The following is a 21,455-nucleotide window of genomic DNA, read 5'->3' as shown; positions in this document are numbered from 1 at the left end:
GGTGCAAAGCCCTGTCTAACCCCTCTGGTTTCCCTGAGGTATGGGCTTTATACAATGTTTTGCTTGTTAAACGTTAGCTTTCTGAGCTGAGGACTCTCTCTCTCTCTCTCTTTTTTTCTTCCTCTAAAGCCCGTTGCATAATAGTCTCCTGTTTTAAACTTTTGCCAAATCCTACACTTCTCACTGTCGGAGGTTACCACAAGTGTTTGAACAGGTAACTTCTACCTTTGAACTTCTATTGCAACAGGTTCAAAGGTTCCAGGAGAGCTGGTTAGCCACTCTGATTGGCTTCAGGTGTGGTACCGACTCAGGCGCTGAGGAAAGGCATCATCACTGAAGGAAACGTCCGGACTCAGGAGCTGAATGTGGTGCTGAACGAGTACAGCCAGCTGTGAGGGACGCGTTTCCTGGACCCCAGAAGTGAGAGTATTCTTACAAGGTAAGCTGCAATAATGCTACCTGCTCTATAGCTTATATGTTTATGGGAGAGCAGAGATAGGGGTGGTTGGGGAGAAGGCAGTGGGACGTGTGTCTATTCTCAGCCTAAGGCTCTTTCACAACATGAAATAACATTTGGTTGAGTAGTAATCTCAGCTGACTTGCGTGGGAGGCAAAGAAAAAATCAACTGAAATGGGGGTGGAGACATGGAAGGGGCTCTGAATGCTGGCAGGAGATGGACTTGGAAGAGAGAGTTGTTAATTTCACCAAATGCAAATAAAACAGACTTAAAAGCTTTAAAGGTTATAGCCAAAGCCAGGATGTGGGTCTCCTTCATCTTCCATTTAGAAATGTCTGTATCAATGTGATTAGAAAGGCCATCCATCAGCTGCTGCTGACAGCCCTTCCCATTTGGAAGGGAGCAGGGAAGGGAATTCTTAACAGACTTTCTATCCCATGCTGGGGTCCGTACAAGATATGTGATGTGCGTTACCTCATTGGCTCGTTTTCTCCTGTAAGGTAGGTGGTGTAGTTCCCATATAACAGATGAATAATGGGCCTCTGGGCTGTTAAACAGCGCAGACTGGGCTGCATAGCTAGGAGGAGGTGGGGCAGGAATTTGAGTCCTGATCAGTATGTGACTACAGCCTGCTGCATGATGCAGAATTCTTGGGGGCTGTGAAAACCTTCCATCATTCCCTCAAATCTTGGGGGTGTCCCTCATGCATGTAGGATTGAACAGGAATGCACCTCTAGATGCTAGAGCTTTAGAATGACCCAGACTCTTCTGTACTTGAGCATTTGATCCTGGAGGAAACCATCTTCTCCTGGCCCTAAGCTCTTTGTCGGGTTGGTAGAAGAAGACAGCACCCAGGGAAGAGCCCAGTAGCATTAGAATGACTGAGGCTTGACACCCACTCTGCCATCCTCTGCTCTCCGCTGAAGGGAGCTGCCCCTGTGGGAGGTGAGCTTGGAAACTAAGCAAAGCCAAGTGTTCCTCCAGCCATGAGATGAACCTGAAGATGGAAAGGCAGAGGGGGCACCCTCATCTTCCCATACTTCATCATTCTCCCATGTCTAAAGTGGGCTCCTCTGAGGCCAAGGGACCAGCTCTTATGTTCCCTGAGATTGGGGCACAGCTCACTTTGGTTTTTATGGTTGGAGGCTTTTAGGCCCTCCTCTGTGTAGAGAAGGAATCCTAATCTAACTCTAGTAAAGAGCTGAGCTCATGCTGGATTTACCTCAGCCTTCTTAAAGGAACCAAGGCTGGGGAAAGTGCTGCTTAATTCTGGAGTGTCTGAGAGGTGGTGGGGAGGGGTGGGGGCAGGAAGGGGCCGGAGAACTTGTTCTTTCTGCCTTCAAATCTGAGAAAGGAAGCTCCCATGCCCTTCTGTGGCCACAGCTGTGGGTGAATCCAGTGAGACTACTGCAGGTCCCGATGCCCTGTAGACCAATCCCCAAGACTCTTTCAGGGCATCTGCACATTCAAAGCAATTTTTATAATAATACCAAGAAGTAATTTATCTTTTCCACTGTCGTTGTCTCACGAGTATACAGTGGAGTTTTCCAGAGGCTCCAAGAGGCAGGATCAATCTGACAGCTAATGGCATGTGTGCTTGTGGATTCCTGATTTTAAAATTTCCCAGTTGTAATCTGGGAGGTGAGGGAGACAGCAGAATACATTTTTAATTAAAAATATGAGGTACGAAAAGGATGTGTCAGAGGAAAGGAACAGCTCTCCGTGGCTGTCCCTGTCGTTCCTGACGTGCTTGTTTTCTTGGCTTTATCAGCACTGCTTCGGGGACTGAGGCAGGCTCACTGGGGACTGGAGAGTGGGTGGTGACACAGTGCGCAGCTGGCCGGCAATGCTGACCAGGCCAGGCTGGCCTCCAGGTGTCCCCACAGTCTTGGGAAGGATGCGAGGGCCAAGGTGCCCTGTGGCTGGACCTCCCTCGCCTGGGAACCCAAGGAGGGGGTCTCACCTCTCTGACACTGGTGGTCTGCAGGGGGCACCTCAGTCATCTCCGTCTGGTTTTTGGTCTTGGTTTAGCGGTAGTCAGACAACCAGGGAGAGCGTGAGTTGCGTGGATGCTGTCTGGCTTCTGTGTCAGCCCTTAGGGACTGATGGTAAAGGCTTTGAAACGGAGCCAGGAGAGATTTAGCAGCCTTTCTCCTTCTGGTCAGAACGCTTCCACTTTCAGTTGTGAAAGAAAAACCAGGAAGTGAAGTCCCCGAGCACGTTAGAAGCTGGCCATGGCCTGACTCCTGACACGGGGCAGCTCAGACAGGGGCCTGACGGCTCAGACGGCTCAGAACCGGGGACCCTCAGCCTGCAGAGATGTTCTGAAGCCCCCGTGACTCTGGAGGAACCGGGGGGTGAGGGGAGAGGGCAGGGACTCGTGCCACGAGGAACTCAGAGCCAGGAGGCCCCATTCCCTGGAAGCACCAAGAGATGTGGTCCCCTCGCAGGGTAAGGGGGCAGCTGGAGGGGGTATTCAGTAAGGGGTCTCGTGGGTATGGGGCAGAAGCCCAGGTGGCATCCTGACCCCCAGCTCTGGCGAATCTGCAGCTTGCTGTGTCACAGGCACATGTCAGTGCTCACTTTCTTCCTGGTCTCTAAGGAACTTCTTTAAACCCTCCTCATCAGGAGCATGGAGGAGAAGGAGGAGTGTGGAGGAGTCCTTTCTCCTGCCTCTCTTGGGGAAGGGGAACCACAACCCAGACCCCTTTTTGTGAGCCTGAGCCTCTGCCTATAGCTCGCCTGTGCTGCACTGGGGGTTGTCCTCAATTTTCCTGATGGATTTTCAGTCCTTCTGAAGGGAAGAGCTGCCCGATGCGTGACTAATGGAATGGTTTCTGGATGAAGTTGGATCTGTTTTAAGGAGTAGGGCCACAAGTTGAATCTAAGATGAACTTGACCTTCAAGGAGTGAGTGTTGGAAAGGGACTCCATAGTTGGGGCTTACTACCTTCTATGGGTATCCATCTTTTTGGTGATTTGAGAAGTAGGATTGGATCTATAGCTCCAGTTTGTAGGTAATTGGTATTCTCTAACAGAGGCAGTCTTAAAAAATAATAGAATTAAATTAAACTAAATTTAATTTAATTTAAAAATAAAAGATTGGTTCAGTTGAAAAAAAAGGAATAATTGGTTTTGGTGATCCCTCCCTCTGTATTCCAGCGTGAGAGTTACTTTATGGTTGTCCCCTCCAATGGACAAGTATTTGAGGTGAACACAGAATAGTCTTGGAAGAGATTTGGTATAAAATCTTGTAGGCATCACTTGTACGCTTGGCACAATAAAAGGGACAAAAACTGAAATAAAACAAGAGTCACAAATACTTATAGAAGAGGCAGGCAATAGAGCTAAGTAAAGTAGGTGATATGTGATAAGATGCAGGTGAGAGGCAAAATGCAAGGCAGGCGCACCCAGATAAACATACTCCAACTTAACGGGTTTTTTTCAAACATTATCCAGACCAAACAGAATGCTTCAGCCGAGCATTTGTTGAGGTCCTGACCTGAAATAGTCTTTTCTCCCAACTTTTATTCTAACTCTCTGGGGGCAATGACACCTAAAATAATATCAGTGTATCATTGAGTGCCTAGGCCCTAAACCTGCAGTGGGGGCCACAGATGCTAGAGGGAGGCTGTGGGTCCAGGAAGGAGAAAGGAAGGGAACTAAGGGGGAGGGCGAAGAGGAAGCCAGTTACGCACCAGCTCATAGTGGGTACTCTGACATTTCATTAAGATAGTATTAGGAGATGGGTGGTTAAGAGAGGTGAAGCCACCTTCCCAAGATCACAAAGCAGCCAGCTGTCAACTGGAACAGAAGCTGCAGTTGGTGTGATGTTAAAAACTGTGTTCCATCCACTCCTGTGTAGAGTTAACCTCTCTCTGGACTTCCTAGAAATTTTCATTTTTAAAAAGATTCTTATGTATGGTGACCTGGGCAGATATTGACTTCATATATTTATTAGAGACTTTTCAGGTTGACATTTTTCTAGAATGTAAATATTACAGCTACCATTCTTTGAATATTTACTGTGGGTGCCGTGCTGTGCTTACTGTTTTTTTTTTTTTTGTTTTAATTTATTTATTTAACTTATTTATTTTTGGCTGCGTTGGGCCCTCGTTGCTGCGTGTGGGCTTCCTCTAGTTGCAGCAAGCGGGGGCTACTCTTTGTCGTGGTGTGCGGGCTTCTCATTGCAATGGCTTCTCATGGCGGAGCACGGGCTCTAGGCGCACGGGCTTCAGTAGTTGTGGCTCATGGGCTCAGTAGTTGTGGCGCATGGACTTAGTTGCTCCGTGGTATGTGGGATCTTCCTGGGCCAGGGCCCCAATCCGCATCCCCTGCATTGGTAGGCGGATTCTTAACCACTGCACCTCCAGCGAAGCCCCTGTGCTTACTTATTTATGGGGCTTTTATCTTTTGATCTTCAAAACAGTCCTATGAGGTAGGTATGTTTTTCTGTAGACAGGGGAACCAAGACTTAGAAATAAACTGGACACAGTATGAAGAGATTGGAGCTGGCATTTGAACTCTGGCTCATTTAGTTCTGAAGGCAAACTCTGCCTCCATTTCTGATGAGTCTAGTTTAGTGCATGGACCAAAGAATTAGAAACTGGGAGAAACTTTTTCCTTGCAAATCCTCCCACTTTCAAATCCATAGAAATGGAAAGCAGATCGATCCTTGGTTGCTAGGGATTGGGAGGAAATAGGAATGGGGAGTAACTGCTTAATGGTTACAGGATTTCCTTTGGGGTTGATGAAAGTGTTTTGAAACTAGATAGAGGTGGTGGTTGCACAACATTGTGAATGTACCAAATGCCGCTGAATTGTTCACTTTAAAGTGGTTAATTTTACGTTACGTGAATTGCACCTCAAAAAAAAAAAAACCCCTCCCACCTCTAGGCAGGTGAATTCCTAAACCAGGATTTGGCGATATTTTTAGAAATCAGGAAGGAGGTTTCTGTTTCTGTCTGTCTCATATGCCTGGCCAGCAGATGAACTGACCCTCATTTGGAGTGTGACCTCAGGTGACTCGTGTCCGGAGGCACCCTATGAGGGTGACATGTCCCCAGCAGCCCTGAGGTCAGCCGTCGCTGCTCTCGCCGCACTCTGCTATAAACACATCCCGGTCTGTTTCTCCCCCATGTGACCATGCACCATGAGATCAGAAATGTACTCTCTCGTTCTTCCCCTGGCACAGAGGCTGGTATTTTCAGGCTCTTAATTCATGTCATTAGAATAAATACGAGTTTTGGAGTTTGGAAAGTCAGGCAGCCCTTGTACTGCTGTGCCGAGGCCCTGGTACCCACCCTCTATGGGGAAGCTTGTTGTAGATCTCTGGGTCTCCACGGGTCACTCTACTCTAAGAGTTGTGAGGTTGTGAGTGGCTTGTGGGAGGATGCAGGGGTGCGGTAGGGTTGAGGGAGATGGCGGGGTCAGAGCTCAGAGGTGGACCATGTGGTCCCCAACTAGAAATCCTCTGTTTAAATAGAAATGAGGAGTTGTTAAGACCTTTGTATGTAAGTCGAAGGGCAGTTATACTACAAAGATCATGACCATCTCTTCTCTTTGGGGACATCTCAAAATAGAACATCTGATATTGACAAGGAGTTAGAAACTGACATAAGTAGAAGAGGGAAAAAGAGAGCTCATCTTCACTGAGGGCTTCCTATGTGCTGGACAGCATACTGGAAAGTCTACCCATAGTATCCCTTTTAAGTAGAGATAATTACCTACCCCTTCTGGTGTGCAGTGGAGGGAAAATGATGCTCAGTGACATTAAGTAACTGTCCCAGGGCCACATATCTGGTAAGTGGTAGTGCTGTTGCTCTGGTACCTAGAAAGGCAATGGCCTTAAATGTTTGCCACTGGAAATGAGACTATTGGGAATAAAGCTGCTTGTTTGCACACTAATCTGGTGACCTCTGACCACTTGCCCGACCAGGTAGCGAGTGGACTGTTTCTGCAGAGACCTCTTTCACAGCCTCCTGCATCAGCCTGTCTTTATCCTGGCCTGGGTGACGGGGTGCTAGCACTTTGTCCAGCCTATCTTTATACAGGCTCTTATCAACTCCAGTGGATGGTACTGGTTCTCCTGACCTCAGCATTCTCATAATTCACTTGGTCAGCAATAGGCTTGGGAGGCCTTTGGGAATGTTTACTGAGACAAGAATCTCCTCAGGGTAGAGATGCTGGACTATGGCTTGTTGGAAGCACAGTAGTAGATCAAGGTTGACTAAGTCGATCTAAGATCCAGTGGGATTTGTCACTGCCTGTCACCAGCCTATGAGTGGCTCAGCAACTATCCTATGTGATCTTCATGGACTGAGTTAAGAGGATTTTGGCATTTGACTTAATGAAGGCTTACCTGATAAATCCCACCCACCCCACCAAGGCCTGGCATCCCAAGGCTCTCTGGTGTTTGTGAACCAAATGACTCCAGTGGTGTAGTGTCTATACCAGGCCCCAGACACTGTCTTACTCAGCCCTTTGGAGACTTTGTCTTTTTTCCCTTTCAACTAAAGGTGGATCCTCTATCTCCATCAGACATGTCTCTTCACCATTTCCCTTCACGCTTGTCCCACTTTGGTGCCTGTAACCCTGCTGCACCTCTCACCCCACATCCGGGTATTCCTCTTCCTCTCTTCTACTTAGGTTTATCCAACCTAATATGGTGACTGCTCTCTCCATGGAAAAGAAGATGGAGAGACACAGACAACAATGGAGAAAGATAGTTTGGTGACAGTGACCCTGGTTGGAATCATAGTTGGGGTCTTACCAGCCATTGGCCTCCTTGGTGGGGTGGTCATCCTTGATTGACCCTGGACATAAGACTATTGTCAATAAAGCCAGGGGATCAAGGACCACATATCCTTGAGGGTCTACAGCCACCTCCACCTACTCCAGTCTACACTGGCCTCTCCCTTCTTCATATTCATTAGCTTATCTTGCACACTGAATCCTTGTATAAGTGATTTTTAAAAAATTTTTGTTTAATTAATTTATTTTATTTATTTATTTTTGGCTGCATTGGGTCTTCATTGCTGTGCGCGGGCTTTCTCTGGTTGTGGCGAGCGGGGGCTACTCTTTTGTTGCAGTGCGCGGGCTTCTCATTGCGGTGGCTTCTCTTGGTGCGGAGCACGGGCTCTAGGCACCGCGGGCTTCAGTAGTTGTGGTACTTGGGCTCCGTAGTTGTGGCTCGTGGGCTCTAGAGCGCAGGCTCAGTAGTTGTGGCGCACGGGCTTAGTTGCTCCGCGGCATGTGGGATCTTCCCGGCCCAGGGCTCGAACCTGTGTCCCCTGCATTGGCAGGCGGATTCCTAACCACTGCGCCACCAGGGAAGCCCTGTATAAGTGATTTTAGTGTTCGATGGACCCATAAGTCCCCAGAGGGCAGGAGCTGTGCCTTCTAAGTGTTTGGCCCTTTGCACACAGCACAGTGCTGGGCATACACTGAGTCTAAGATCTTGGTTTGCCTCATTCAAAGGAAATTATACGTAAATTTAAAGTGCAGAGGGTAAATGTATCTCTTGCCACATACATACTTTCTCCAGAATGTATGGAGCAGATGCTCCCAAAGCTGGGGTACATTCCACAGAGCATTTGTTTCCTGCCTGGGGAATTGGCTTCATCCCCTACTGGACTATGAACTCTGAGTGTAGTTTCCGCATGCTGGACACACTGCCGGGCACATAGTAGGTGCTCATATATTCGAATGCTTGTAGGATGAGTGAACCTTGACCTCACTCGGGTCGGGTTGCTTAGTGTTGCCCTTGCTGTAGCAGGAAGTCCGGCTGTGGCATTTCTGAGGAGGGCTCAGCGGCTGTCCCCACCCCCCGACCCCCCACTGTGTCTAGGCGCACATCGTGTCATTACGGGAATGAGTTTTGCAACCTGTTTCCTTCAGTAGACTCCCCTCCCTCGGTGCCTTTCTCTGAACTTGTGCTAATGGTGAGCGAAAGGGGAGGGTGGCTCGAGGGCACTCAGTGGGTTCCCACCGTATGTCGGGCACAGTGCTGCATTAAGATAGCCTCTGCCTGGGAGAGGCAGCTCAAGTTGTCAGCTGAGCCCCAGGGACCCCCGAGACCCAAACCCAAGGAAAGAGCTGATCTGACTCCTACAGCTTTTCCTGTGCTATTCGGTAGCAAAGATATCACCAGTGGAAAAACATCGAAACCCTGAGGATTTATTTACGGTTATGCTTGCTGGTGGGTCAGGGAACTGTCCCAAGCCTAGCCCTCACCTCCTCTCTGCCAGCCGCCTGACAAACTGGAACTGTTGGGTGTGGCCTAGGAATTGGGCTAGGAAAAACAAATGTGGGAGATTGGTATCTCTTCCCTGTTTTTTTTTGGCTTTTATTTTTTAAGATTTTTTGATGTGGACCATTTTTAAAGACTTTTTTGAATTTGTTACCGTATTTCTTCTGTTTTATGTTTTGTTTCTTTGGCCCTGAGGCATGTGAGATCTTAGCTCCCTGACCAGGAATTGAACCTGCACCCCCTGCATTGGAAGGTGAAATCTTAACCACTAGACCGCCAGGGAAGTCCCTCTGTTTCCTGTTTTAGTTATTTAAGCACTCACAGAATCTTTCCGGGGTGTGAAAATGACTGCTTCGCCACCCTTGGGGTTTTAACAGGGATCACCTTTGATAATGCTGTCTTCCTGCTTGGCCACACGTGAATGACCCCGTGGAGGTGACAAGGAGGCCCTTTCCCATCTGCCTGGGGGCATCCCGTGGGCTGTGTGCTTCAGAGCACACTGGGTCCCAGGCCCCCAGGGGAGGAGAGCCACCCAGGCCTGGGAACCCGGCCCTGCTTGGTGGAGAAGGCTAGTGCCAGGCGGTGGCCTGAGCAACCAGGCGCTGGTGAGTGGCTGAGAAGTTATCTGTAGGCTCGTAGGTTGGGATGTTACACCAGCCTCTGTGCTCAGCAACTGCTGAGAATGTTGAAAGATGCACTTTCGGGCCCCCTTTGACCCCATGACTCAACCTTCACCTTTGGTTTCTTATCCACTAAGGGAATGAATGAAAAACGTTTCCACCCTCAGAGCTGCCATCCAGACTGGCAGGTAACGTGAGTGCAGGGAAAAGGCTACTGATGGAATGTAGCTTTAGTGGTGGGAGAGCTGCACTTCTAGAAACGAGGCTGAGGCTGTATTCTCAGGTGTAGTCACATGAAATGCCACCAACCAAGGTGGTGGAACTTTCTAAGTCAGCTGCCTTAGTCAGAAGTGGGATAATTCAGAGTTGTTCATTTTACGTTTTTCTTTTTTTAAAAAAACCATGCATATTACAGATTAAATGATACATACTCTCAAGTGTTACCGTCCCAATAATACTTACTGTAACCTCCCTAATTAAAATTCACCCCCTGCTGTACACTCAATCCTCTTTCCCTAATATAGTTTTTATTCCACAGTATTCTATAATCTAGTTCTTGTTCAGGCTTGTCGCCAAACTCCCAATAAAATACAACCCCACAAGAGCAGGGTTTCACTGCTATATCCCCAGCACCTGGAATGATGCTGATGATATACAGTCAAGCCCTTAAATATCTTTGGCTGAATGACTGAATACTCAAAACTTTCTGGACAATCCATTCATAATTTCTCCTCTTCGGTCTGTCTTTTCCTATGAGGATTATTCTTTCAGAAACACAAAAGCATACACTACACTGTCCAAGTGGGTTTTTTCCTTTCTACTTGGTAGTATTTCACATAGTTCTTTCCTTATCAGTATATACAGACCTGCTTTATTCTCCTTACTACCTGCCAAGAATTCCATTATGTGTAAGTGCTATAATTTATCTGGTTACTCTCCTATCAAGGAAGGCTTTCCTGGTTTCTGACATTATCAGCAATCCTATAGATTAATGATGATGAACAGAATAGCTCATACCTGAGCCCATGCTTCAGGCATTGTTCTAAGCACCATACAGGTACATGAACTCGTTTAATCATGGTGACAGCCTTATGAGGGAGATACTAGTATTGCCATTTTATGGATGAGAGAACACACAGAAGTTATCTACCCTAGGTCACAAAGCTGACCACAGACAAGGATTAAGCGCAGTGTGACTCAGGGTCCATATTCCTAACCGGTGCCTCAAACAGCCATTTAAAGTGATGCACTTTTTATTGAACTGATGTCTTTCTATGGAATAAATTACTAGTAGGGTCATTAGGTCAAAGGGAACACATTTTAAATTGTGGTAGCGGGCAATGGGCACATCCCTACGGAGGCTGCCCCAAGTTTACGTCTTCGTGATTGATAGTGCATTTTGTACTGTTTCATCATCGCGAATCTAAATGATGGGGAAAAGGCATTTCATTTAAATTTGCATTTTAAAAAACTATAAGTGGAGCTGAATGTCTCTCCCTGGTTTTAAGTAACCTGTTTGTTTTGCCATGAACTTTCTGGTCATGCCCTCTGCCCTTGGTTTTACTGGGTTGTATTTTGTTTTTCATTGACTTCTACACATTTCTACTGAGGAAATGAGCTCTTTGCCTATCTGGAATATTTGATATTTTTTCCAGTTTATCTTTGACTTTGTCTCTGGTATCTGTTCTGCAGGGCAAATATCTTTTAAAGTTTTGTGTAGTCAAAGTTGCCAACATTTCCCTTTTATAGCTTCTAGGTTTTGTGTCTGTCTTGAGTCTTCCCCATGCCAAGATTATAAAAAACAATTCTCTCATACTTTTTATCCTCAAATACTCTCATGGTTTTCAATGTTTTATATTTAGTCTTTGATCCATCTCCAATGTATTTTGTTTTAGGGGTGAGACAGTAATCAGCTTTCGGTATTCTCTCGGAATGACTAGTCACTTGTCTCAACACATTGATTGTAAGTGAAAAAAATCTATCTTGATTTGGACTGCAATTTAGTATATGATAATAGCATCCACTGGGAGTATTTCAGGATTATCTCATTACATAGATTTGTCTATTTATGATCAATAGAAAACTTCTATAGCTCCATAGTAAGCAAATTTGGTAGTGTTTGGGTAACCTCTCTGCTACCCACCCAATTCCTGTTACTTTTCAAAAACTTTCTGACTATTTTTGTAAGTTTTATTTTTCTGGGTGAACTTTAACTTTTTAATGTCCCAAGAAAATCCTATTGGTCGTTATTAGGGTTGCATTAAATGTATAAATTTATTTAGGGAGATTGGACCCCTTGACTATTTCAAGTATGTCTTTCCATTATTCAAGTCTTTTTATGTCCCTCGGATGTGAACTTTTTAAATGTAGGTTTTACACGTTTATTCTTATATACACTATTGGGAATGGCACCTTTTCCATTATTTTCGAATTAGTTATTTGCACAAAATATAGGAAAGCTATCGACTTTCTGGCTACTGATTTGGTAACTGGCCACCTTACTGAAATATCTCATGGTTTCTAATTGCCTCTTATTTCTTTAGAGAGATTTTAGGATTCCCTTCTCAGCAATTTTTTTTTTAATTGGGAAATATGACAATAAATTTTATCTTGGATATAACTGAATGTTGACCCTTTCTGACTCATTTAAGATAACATGGGTAGCTGAGGTTTACCCTCCTTAGGAACCAATGCTTTTCCATTTTTTTAATTTTGTATTGAAATATAGTTGATTTACAATGTTGTGTTAGTTTCAGGTGTACAACAAAGTGATTCAATTATACATATATATAAATATATATATTCCTTTTTTACATTCTCTTCCATTATAGGTTATTACAAGATACTGAGTATAGTTCCTTGTGCTATACAGTAGGTCCTCATATCAGCCTTTTCTCTGACTAAGTTTTGCGAAAGAGGATTGTTGTCTCAAATCATGTTATATTTTATTTCTTATTAGAAGAAAACTCCATGTGCTACAGAAGAGTAAACTGGTGTAAGGAAAGGTGAAAACTCCTTAGCTCCAGAGCTCTGAGAAAGCTGGGTGAAGGATCTTGCAATAGAACTCTTAACTGGTTCACATTCATTGCGTATAAAGGAAAAGGTTATCAGATCCTCCCAGGTATGCTCATGAGGCTATTGGTTTGTAATGTCCTATTGACCTGTTGCCATTACTTTGGGGTTTGTCTATATATATTAACTATGCAGTTAAGGAATGATATGGAGGGCTCCTAAATTGGGGGTGGCAGAAATTTAGGGAAATAACAGTGGAGTCTGGATTAGAACTTAAAGCCCAACCAAGAAAGCAGAACTTTCATATACAGCCTCCTTAATAACACATAGGCCCCTTTGGAGTCATTATGAGTTGAGAAGATTTGTGACATAGTCTCTAAGAGAGAGTAAGTAATTCAGTATGGAAGAATGTGTTAATTAACTGCGTGTAAGAACTTGGGGACTCTGGTCTCCCTTTTAATGAACTTTCTATCACGTCAGAATTAGCCCATACATGCAAGAGAACAGAAAACCAATTAAGTCCAAATGAGCGTGCCACTTTCTAGAAGGCAGATTCTTTTAAAGCTTATAATTGCAATCTATATCTCATTATTGAATAGAAAATAATTAGTTCTTCAAGACTAAAAGCAAAGATAAGTAGTCTTATTGTCCCTTGAATTCCAAAAACCCAGGGCAACAGAATCGTGTATTTCTAGGCTGGACCTTTTATCCACTTAACACTGTAGATGACTTCATTTGATAAGATCCATCCTGCAGATTCTTCCAAGCCTGGAGGAGTAGACTGATCCTGACTGGTTTTTGATATATGTTAGAAATACATCCTTTCACCATCCATCATCCCGAACCTAATACCCTGCCAAAATATTGATCAGGAGTACCTATCTCAAGATTGTCCAGAGTGACTTTTGATGATTTAAGATTGAAGAGTTTGGGGGTGGGAGAGTTTTATTAAGGGAAAAGTGGGTCAACTGAAAGTATTTAGAACAGATAATTCTGACCCAGAAAACTGGTCATTTATTCAGCAACCACTCATTGAAAGTTTACTGTGTGCCAGGCATGGTGCAGGCATTGGAAGCACAGCAGTGAACAAAACAAAAATCCTTGTTCCAATTAAAGCATCAGTTCAGTAGGGGCAATGGACCATAAGGGACCAGGACTATCTCAGATAGCAAGCAGTGACATGGAGAAGAGAAAGCAGGGTCCATAATAGTGACTGAGGTGGAAAGGGCAATATTAAATAGGGTGATCAGAGAGAGCCCCTGAGGAAATGACATTGGAGTTGAGATCTGACCTATAAGCAATACACAACCATTTCAGATCTGGGGAACAGTGTTTCAGGCAAAAAGAAGAGCAGATACAGAGACCCTAAAATGGGAGTGGACTTACGCTTGAAGAGCAGAATACACAGCAGAAAAATAAAATCTTTTAAGTGAAAGGGACTATCAAAAGACAAATTATTTATAGACTATAGGGATAATCTGAAAGATTCATAGCAATAAACATAGTTGACCAAAAACATGAATATTAGAGTAGAAGGGGGTCATTTAAGGACTTTATCCAAGGAAAATGAGACAATGAAGACATGCTGCCCCAAATCTTCAAAGGAGCAAAACCCAAAGCTGATATGGAGGGTGGTCATAACCTAGGTACCAAGGCTGGTCCTGGGAGCTTGCAAGCAGGTATGAAGGCAGGAGGTGTCCTTCAGCAAGCTTGGGAATTCAACATGTCAGGAGCCAGATGAGTAATGTTGGCTGCGGCCATTCAAACCACAGAGGAAATGAGGACCCTGGAGAGTGAGTCAAGGGGAAGGGCTGAGGACAGATGGGCATCCTGGGGTATGGGACTAAGGCGTGTCACTATTACCACATCAGAAAGCGGAGGAAGCTTCCCACTTGGGGCCAGCCTGTGGCTTGTTCAACCATCTGTAGATAACCTCAAACAAGAACTCCCAGATACAGTGTAACACCGCTCTCCTTCCTCTTTTCTTTACTGCTATTGCACTTGTCCCTACTCCATTCTTTCCCAACTGGGAGTGACGTTAAGGGAAGAGGAAAAGCTTGCAGGGGGTTCTGTGGAGTGACCGATCCAGGATTGTAATTTGAGTGACACAGGACACATGACGAGAGAGATGGTGGCTTCTCCCCTTGTTTACTTGAACATATCTGGAAGTGTTCATGGTTTCTAAAGTTTGGAATGGCAACCAGTCCAGTAGTGGTGTAACCTGAAGGTCTTGCCTTCTCTCAGACCCTTGGTTTCTCCCATTTAAACAGTGAGAGAGTTACATGATATGGTTGCAAATCTTCTCTAGTGCTAGCATCCTAGGTTCAAAATGTGTGTGTGTGTGTGTTGTGCATTAAAAAGGAGACTATCAATATGGTGAAAAGACAACCTACACATTGGGAGAAAATATTTGCAAATCATATATCTGATAAGGATCTAGTATCCGGAATATATAAAGAAGGCTTACAAGTCAACAATAAAAAGACAAACAGCCCAATTTAAAAATAGGCAAAGGACTGCAATAGACATTTCTTCACAGAAGAAATACAGATGGCCAAAAAGCACATGAAATTTGCTAAACATCAATAGTCATTAGGGAAATGCAAATCAAAATCAAAATGAGATGTCATTTCACCCCCATTAGAATGGCTATTATTATTTTTTTTTTTAAGAAAAGAAAATAGCAAATGTTGGTAAGGATGTAAAGAAATTGGAATCCTCTACATTGCTGGTTGGAATGTAAAATGATAGAGCTACTGTGGAAAACAGTTTGGTGGTTCTTCAAAAAATTAAATGTAAAATTACCATGTGACCCAGCAATTCCACTACTATTTACCCCAAAGAATTGAAAATAGGTATTCAAACAAAACTTGTATACAAATGTTCATAGCACTATTCACCACAGCCAAAATGTGGAAATAACCTAAATATCTACCAACTGATGACTGGAGCAGCAACATGTGGTCTGTCCATACAATGGAACATTCTTCAGCCATTAGAAGGAATGAAGTACTGATACATGCTAAACCTTAAACATGGATAAACCTTAAAAATATTATGCTGAGTGAAAGAAGTTAGACACAAAGAGTCGCATATTACATGATTCCATTTATATGAAATATTCAGAGTGGGTAAATACATGGAAACAGAAAGTAAATTAGTGGCTGCCAGGGGTGAGGGGGAGGAGAGAATGGGAGTTACAATTTAATGGTTTCCGCTTTTGGGGTGATGAAAACGTTTTGGAAATAACTAGAGATGGTGGTTGCACAACACTGTGAATGTATTAAATGCTGCTAAATTGTACATTTTAAAACTGGTTTATTCTATGTTATATGAATTTTACCTCAATTTTTTACAATGTGGGGAGGCAGGGAGGAAGCATCTGAAATTCTGTGTATATCCTATTTGGATACCTGGTCAGCAATAGCAAACAAAGTGAGTAAGCTATTTCAGTTGACAAATAGATACATCTTTCAGTGTTTTCTGCCAATAAAGTCCCTTGCCAGTGTAGGCAAGGTAGTGAAGTGGCCAGGCTCATCCCATTTGTGGGCAGTAGGACAGGAGTATACCTAAAAGGAGTGCTCAAGAATTGGCAGACCGTGGTCTGGATTAAACCAGATGTGTTTTCGTTTATCCCATACCAGACCCTTACTCATGGAGCCAGAAGTTAAAATTGAGGTTTCATAAAAATCCAGTGTTCCAGGTTTTCTAGGGAGTAAAGAATCTGACCATCTGGTGACCCTGGGCTCACATTACTACATGGTAAGAATCAGCCAGGGTGGACAGCAGGTGCCACCTTTAGGCTGTTCATGGGTTCTTTCTCTCTCTCTCTTCCCTTTGTGTTACCTGCCAGGCAATTCACCCTCCTTCTTCCCCCATCCCACACTACCACATTTCACCTTTAGACCCTCTTTTGAAGACGTTGTTTGCAAAGTCTCCCATTAAGTCTCCCACTGAAATGTAAAGCTGCCATGTGTAAGAAGAGGGCAAAAGTCCTCAGTGCAACAATCTGTTCTTGTATCCAAGAAGGGAGGTGCAGGTAAGAATCTTTTACTTGAGGAGGGATGAAGGTAAAGGGCAGAATCCCAGATTCTAAGGTACCACCAGACTGGTGGCAGTACCCCAGGCTGAGGAAAGGGGTTGGCAATAGGCAGAGATGGCTGAGCACAAAGCAGGTTTCCCCTCCCTTTGGCATTGCTACCTGTCCTGTGAATTTTGCAGCTTCCCCTGGGGCAGCCCGCCTTCTCAGCCTGGGGTGGGTGGCCGGCCTTGGAATGGTGTCCCACATGGCTGGCTCTTTAACATGCTTTGCCTCCTGGACTGCCTTACCACACAAGTTTGGCCAAGGCTGGATTACAAAAATCCCAGCTCTCAGAATCCTGGCAGGTGGTAATAATAGCACCTGTTGTTAGGTAAACTAGCACCTTTGGGGTCTGGCTTTTTTTTAATCTTCCTTTTCGTTACCTAAACACAATGTGGAAGAAACCAAAGAGTTGAGACAGTCATCCCAGTCTCTGGAAGTCCAATTTTCCTCCATAAAATGGAAAGGAACTACTCTAAACTCAGGTAATAACCAATCAAGGGGTAGAAAAATGATGAAAAGTGACTCAGGGCTTCTTGTGACTGTTACTGTTCCCACACAAAATTTCTAGGCTTTATAGCCTTTGTTAGAGTGGAATGAACTGTTTCCCTTAATGGCGAAAGTTCCAGATGCCAGCTAATGGCAGCTATCCCAAAGCTCTAAGGGTGGCTATGACTTTTTATCGGACTTGCTTTGCTCTCTTGCTTTTGAGTAGGAATGTTTGGTTTCATCTCTGAGATATAGGGCGTTGCAGTAAACTTTAAAGAATACAAAATCTGAAATGCTTTTGCTGTGACCTGTAAGGTGCCAGATGAATTCAGTCTCCTTGAACTGTGTGGCTAGACTCTATAAGGAAAAAATGGGTTGTGATTTTGTAGATTTTAATGGGGAAGCAGCAGTGGCAAATGGTGAGTGACCTTGGACAAGTCACTACTTCTGGGAGTTTCTATTTTCTTTGTCTGTAAAATGCGATTTCAATTAGATAATCCATGCAAACAACACAGCTCAGTGCCTGGCATAGAGTTGGTGCTCATTTGTTTGATGCTGTTATTGTCCTAGTCAAGTCTGAAAGTTGTGAGGCAAGATCTGGGAGAGATGGCTTCAGCGAGAATAAGTTCCTAGGACCCACTCAAATGTTAATGCCTCCTGTTAGAGTAGTTTGAAGCTGGAAACTACAAGAAAAGCTGAGCTGTGGGGGAAGACTGTTTCTTTTGGTTCGCTGAGATCACTTCCCGGCCTAAATCTTCAATGCTCACCTGCTACCATGTGTCAGGCCCATTCTCCTGCATCCTTCCTGCAGACCTGGCTAAAGTTGCCTCCAATAAAAATGGTTCCTCCAGGCTCCCTGGAGGAGAGGACTTTGGACCTGGCAAGTTGTGATGCTGTTGATCTCTGAGACCCCCCCGATGGCTCAGAAAAGAAAGCAATGAGCAAGGCATATCTGGCCAGCAGGAAATGTCTTTCACAGGAGAATGCTTAATTTCTAAGATGGGTGGTGTCACCTCTCCTGAGGTTCCCTCTTCTGTCTGGTTATACTAGGGAGATGCAGTTGCAAGAGTCCTTCGTGACCCTCAGTCTGCTTGGGCAGGGGGAGCTCTCTGGAGCCCCCTCCTCTGACTACCAGCTTATTTTGTGTCCAGAGGGCTTCTTCTAGGCTTTGACAGTCAAAAAATTAAAGGGTAGTCCTTTCTCAAAATTGTCTGGGAAATGATTAACCTGTTTCCTTTGATCCTTTCCGCCTTGTGGGAGGACAGTCAAGTAGCAAGGGTAGAGAATGCATTCTACTATTCTCGACAATGTTAAGGTAAACAGTGGGAGAAATTCAGCTGCTAAAGTGGTCCAACCCTGGTTATTTGGAGGGCTAGAAGCTGTGTGTGTGTGTGTTTGTGTGTGTGTGTGTGTGTGTGTGTGTTCTTTCTGTAAACATAGAGCTATTGAGTAAAAATATACGGCCATTTCCTCTAACTTTTTCTTTCCTTCTTTTTTTTTTTAGGCCTGAATTTCCTGCTGCTATTCACAAAGATGCTTTTTATCTTTAACTTCTTGTTTTCCCCACTTCCAACTCCGGCATTGATCTGCATCCTGACCTTTGGAGCCGCCATATTCCTGTGGCTGATTAACAGACCTCATCCCGTGTTGCCTCTTGTTGATCTGAACAAGCAATCGGTGGGACTCGAGGTAACTTACCCAGCACCTTTTCAGTTTGTCAAACTTGATCAAGCACAAACTAATTCAAGACCTGAGGATCACTGGTGAAGGAGACTGGGGGTGGGGGGGGTAGTATGGGAAAATAAGTCTTCTTGGTTAGCAAAAAACCCCAAAATCTATATGTCAAAATTTCTAGTCATGGCATATTTTCCTTTGTAATAAAAATGAAATCACAGCTTTTACTGGTTTATGATGCCAGTAATCTAGATCCGGGGTTGGCAAACTACAGCCTGAAGGCAAAATCCACCTTTTTCTGTGTGAGTAGCAAGCTAAGAATGTTTTTTATATTTTTCAAGGGATATGTAAAAAAAAATTAAAAAGAGTGATAGATCATATGTGTTCCACGAAGCCTAAAGCATTTACAAAGCCCTTTACAGAAAAAGTTTGCTGACCCACGATCTAGATGATGGAGTCAGTACTTTGGGGACAGGAGAACATGTTCATCAAGACACCCAGTGTCTGAGAATAGTAAAGAAGTTATTGAGTTAAATACCAGCTTTGAGTTAATGTTCCCTCTTAAAACGACAGACATTGAACTGGGCTTTTCCCCTCAATTCCCTGACTTTTCAGCAAATCACACCGCCTCCTATATCTCTGAGCTAAGGGAAAGCTCCAAGAATTTTCTCTCATGATTTTTCATCTTCAACCCTTTTCAGAGAAAAAAGCATTCCTGTTCCTTTGTAAAGCTAACCCCTTCTGATCTTTTTACAAACTCTGTTCTTCTACTCGGGAATCTTACTCCAGTTGCCTCCGCTCTCCGCCCCCCCTCCCTTTTATTTGGAAGATTTGCAGCAGCACCTTCCTGCCCTGCTGATGGTGCTGCTTCAGGCCACCATCTCTTTTCAAGCCTCCCTTTTCCCCCGAGTCTTTCAGAGCAGTCCATTTGTTGATTCCCTCTTCTGAACTTCAACCCACTGAGATCTGACCTTTATCACTACCATCTCCCCAGACTTCTCTGCATCACTCATAATCTAACTTCTTAATTCAGTGATTCTTCAGCCTCTTCCTTTCAATTGACTTGACACTTCTTCGTTCCTAAAACTTCTACGTTTGCCTTTCATCGTATCCTTCAATGAGATTTCTTCCTAAGAAAGAAAGATTTCTTTCTTTGTCACTTAGGTTCTTTCCTCTCCTCATCCTACAGTGTCGGTCTCACCATCTCTTGATTCCTCTGAAGCAGGGGTTGGCAAACATGTTCTGTGAAGGCCAGACAGTGAAGAGTTTAGGCTTTGCAGACCACGTGGGTTGTGTTGCAACTACTCAACTCTGCTGTTATAGCGTGAAAGCACAGAAAATATGTAAATGAATGAGCATGACTGTGCTACAGTATAATTTTATTTTACCAGTGACAAGCTATGTTTGGCCCCAGATTATAGTCTGCCAATCCCTGCTTTCAATCCTCACTGCTTTTGAGAAAATCCCTCCTCTTCTATGACATGAATATGTACCTAAAAGGCTACGACACCCAAATCTGACTTTCCACTTCTGACCTCTCCGGTGAGTTCCAATCTATCTCAGTGACACTCAGGTACCTCAGGCTCCACACATCTTTGTACTGCATGTCTTCTCCCTTACACACACACACACACACACACACACACACACACACACACACACACACACACATGCACGCATGCGCCCTTTCCCGCTTCCCCTCCTGCTCTGGCTCAGTTAAATGCATCTCTTCTTACCCAATTGCCTAAAGTTGAGTTGAGTCATCTTTCGTCCTTCCTTCTTCCTCAGTGCATCTATGTAAGTAGACAGCAAGACCCCATCTTTCTTTTCTAGAAAAAGAACTTCATTTCTTTTTTTTTTAATTTATTTTTTTAAATGGTTTTTTTTTGGCTGTGTTGGGTCTTCGTTGCTTTGTGCAGGCTTTCTCTAGTTGCAGCGAGCGGGGACTGCTCTTCGTTGTGGTGCGCAGGCTTCTCATTGCGGTGGCTTCTCTTGTTGCAGAGCACAGGCTCTAGATGCGTGGGCTCAGTAGTTGTAGTGCATGGGCTCTAGGGCACAGGCTCAGTAGTTGTGGCGCATGGGCTTAGTTGCTATGTGGCATGTGGGATCTTCCCGGATCAAGGCTCGAACCCGTGGGCCCTGCATTGGCAGGCAGATTCTTAACCACTGCATCACCAGGGAAGTCCCAAAAGAACTTTACTTCTGATGTCTTGACTTAATGTGACATCTGATGGAAATCTCCTGATGCTCCAGATTAAGTCAGATCTCTTGTTATAGCCTCATGGATTACCTTGTACTTTTATAGCCCTTATCTTGGTAGTAATTTACAGTTTTGAATGCTTATTTAATTGATGTCTATGCTTCTCTAAACTAACTTTCATGAGGGTTGAACCATGCCTATAGCTCTTACTGCAGCTGCAGTATCTAGATCAGGGCCTGATCCTGTAGTTCCACTGACATTTCTAGACAAATCCCTAGCTACTCCCTCTTTCTCAAATACCCTGTTCTCGAGCTTCCCACCAGAATCTTCAGTGTGTTTTCTTGCCTCTGTACCTTCTTTTTTTAATTTTAATTGAAGTATAGTTGATTTATAATACTGTGTTAGTTTCAGGTGTACAGCATAGTGTTTTTTGTTTTTTGTTGTTTTTGCAGATGATATTCCATTATAGGTTATTAGAAGACACTGTATAACTCCCTGTGCTATACAGTCAATCCTTGTTGCTTCCTCTGTGCCTTTATTCAGGCTATTCCTTCACTTTGAATTACCCTCCTTTCCCTCTGCTCTATGAAACCACATCATTTTGGTAAATGCTTACTTATCTTCAAAGTCTCTATTGAAATATTATTTCTTCTCTGTAGCCTTTCTACTTG

General features: G+C 44.2%; 1 protein-coding gene across 3 annotated transcripts in view; it reads left to right on the top strand.

Annotated features, from left to right (window-relative positions):
- Positions 1–297: 297 nt before the first annotated feature.
- ACSL5 (acyl-CoA synthetase long chain family member 5) overlaps positions 298–21,455 on the top strand; it is a 44,495-nt gene continuing 23,337 nt past the window's right edge. The window contains exons 1-2 of one of the 3 annotated variants that reach the window (XM_036829675.1): positions 298–439; positions 18,415–18,599. In XM_036829675.1, the coding sequence (XP_036685570.1) occupies positions 18,444–18,599 (156 nt within the window). In that variant the 5' untranslated portion in view covers positions 298–439; positions 18,415–18,443. Of the gene's footprint in view, positions 440–2,662; positions 2,910–18,169; positions 18,226–18,414; positions 18,600–21,455 lie in introns of those variants that run through there. The other 2 variants (XM_036829676.1, XM_036829677.1) reach the window with 2 other exon arrangements.

The sequence above is a fragment of the Balaenoptera musculus genome, chromosome 16 (genome assembly GCF_009873245.2).
Source record: "Balaenoptera musculus isolate JJ_BM4_2016_0621 chromosome 16, mBalMus1.pri.v3, whole genome shotgun sequence".
NCBI lineage: Eukaryota > Metazoa > Chordata > Mammalia > Artiodactyla > Balaenopteridae > Balaenoptera > Balaenoptera musculus.
The sequence above is the reverse complement of the archived record's forward strand: the minus strand, read 5'-3'. Positions and strand labels throughout refer to the sequence as shown.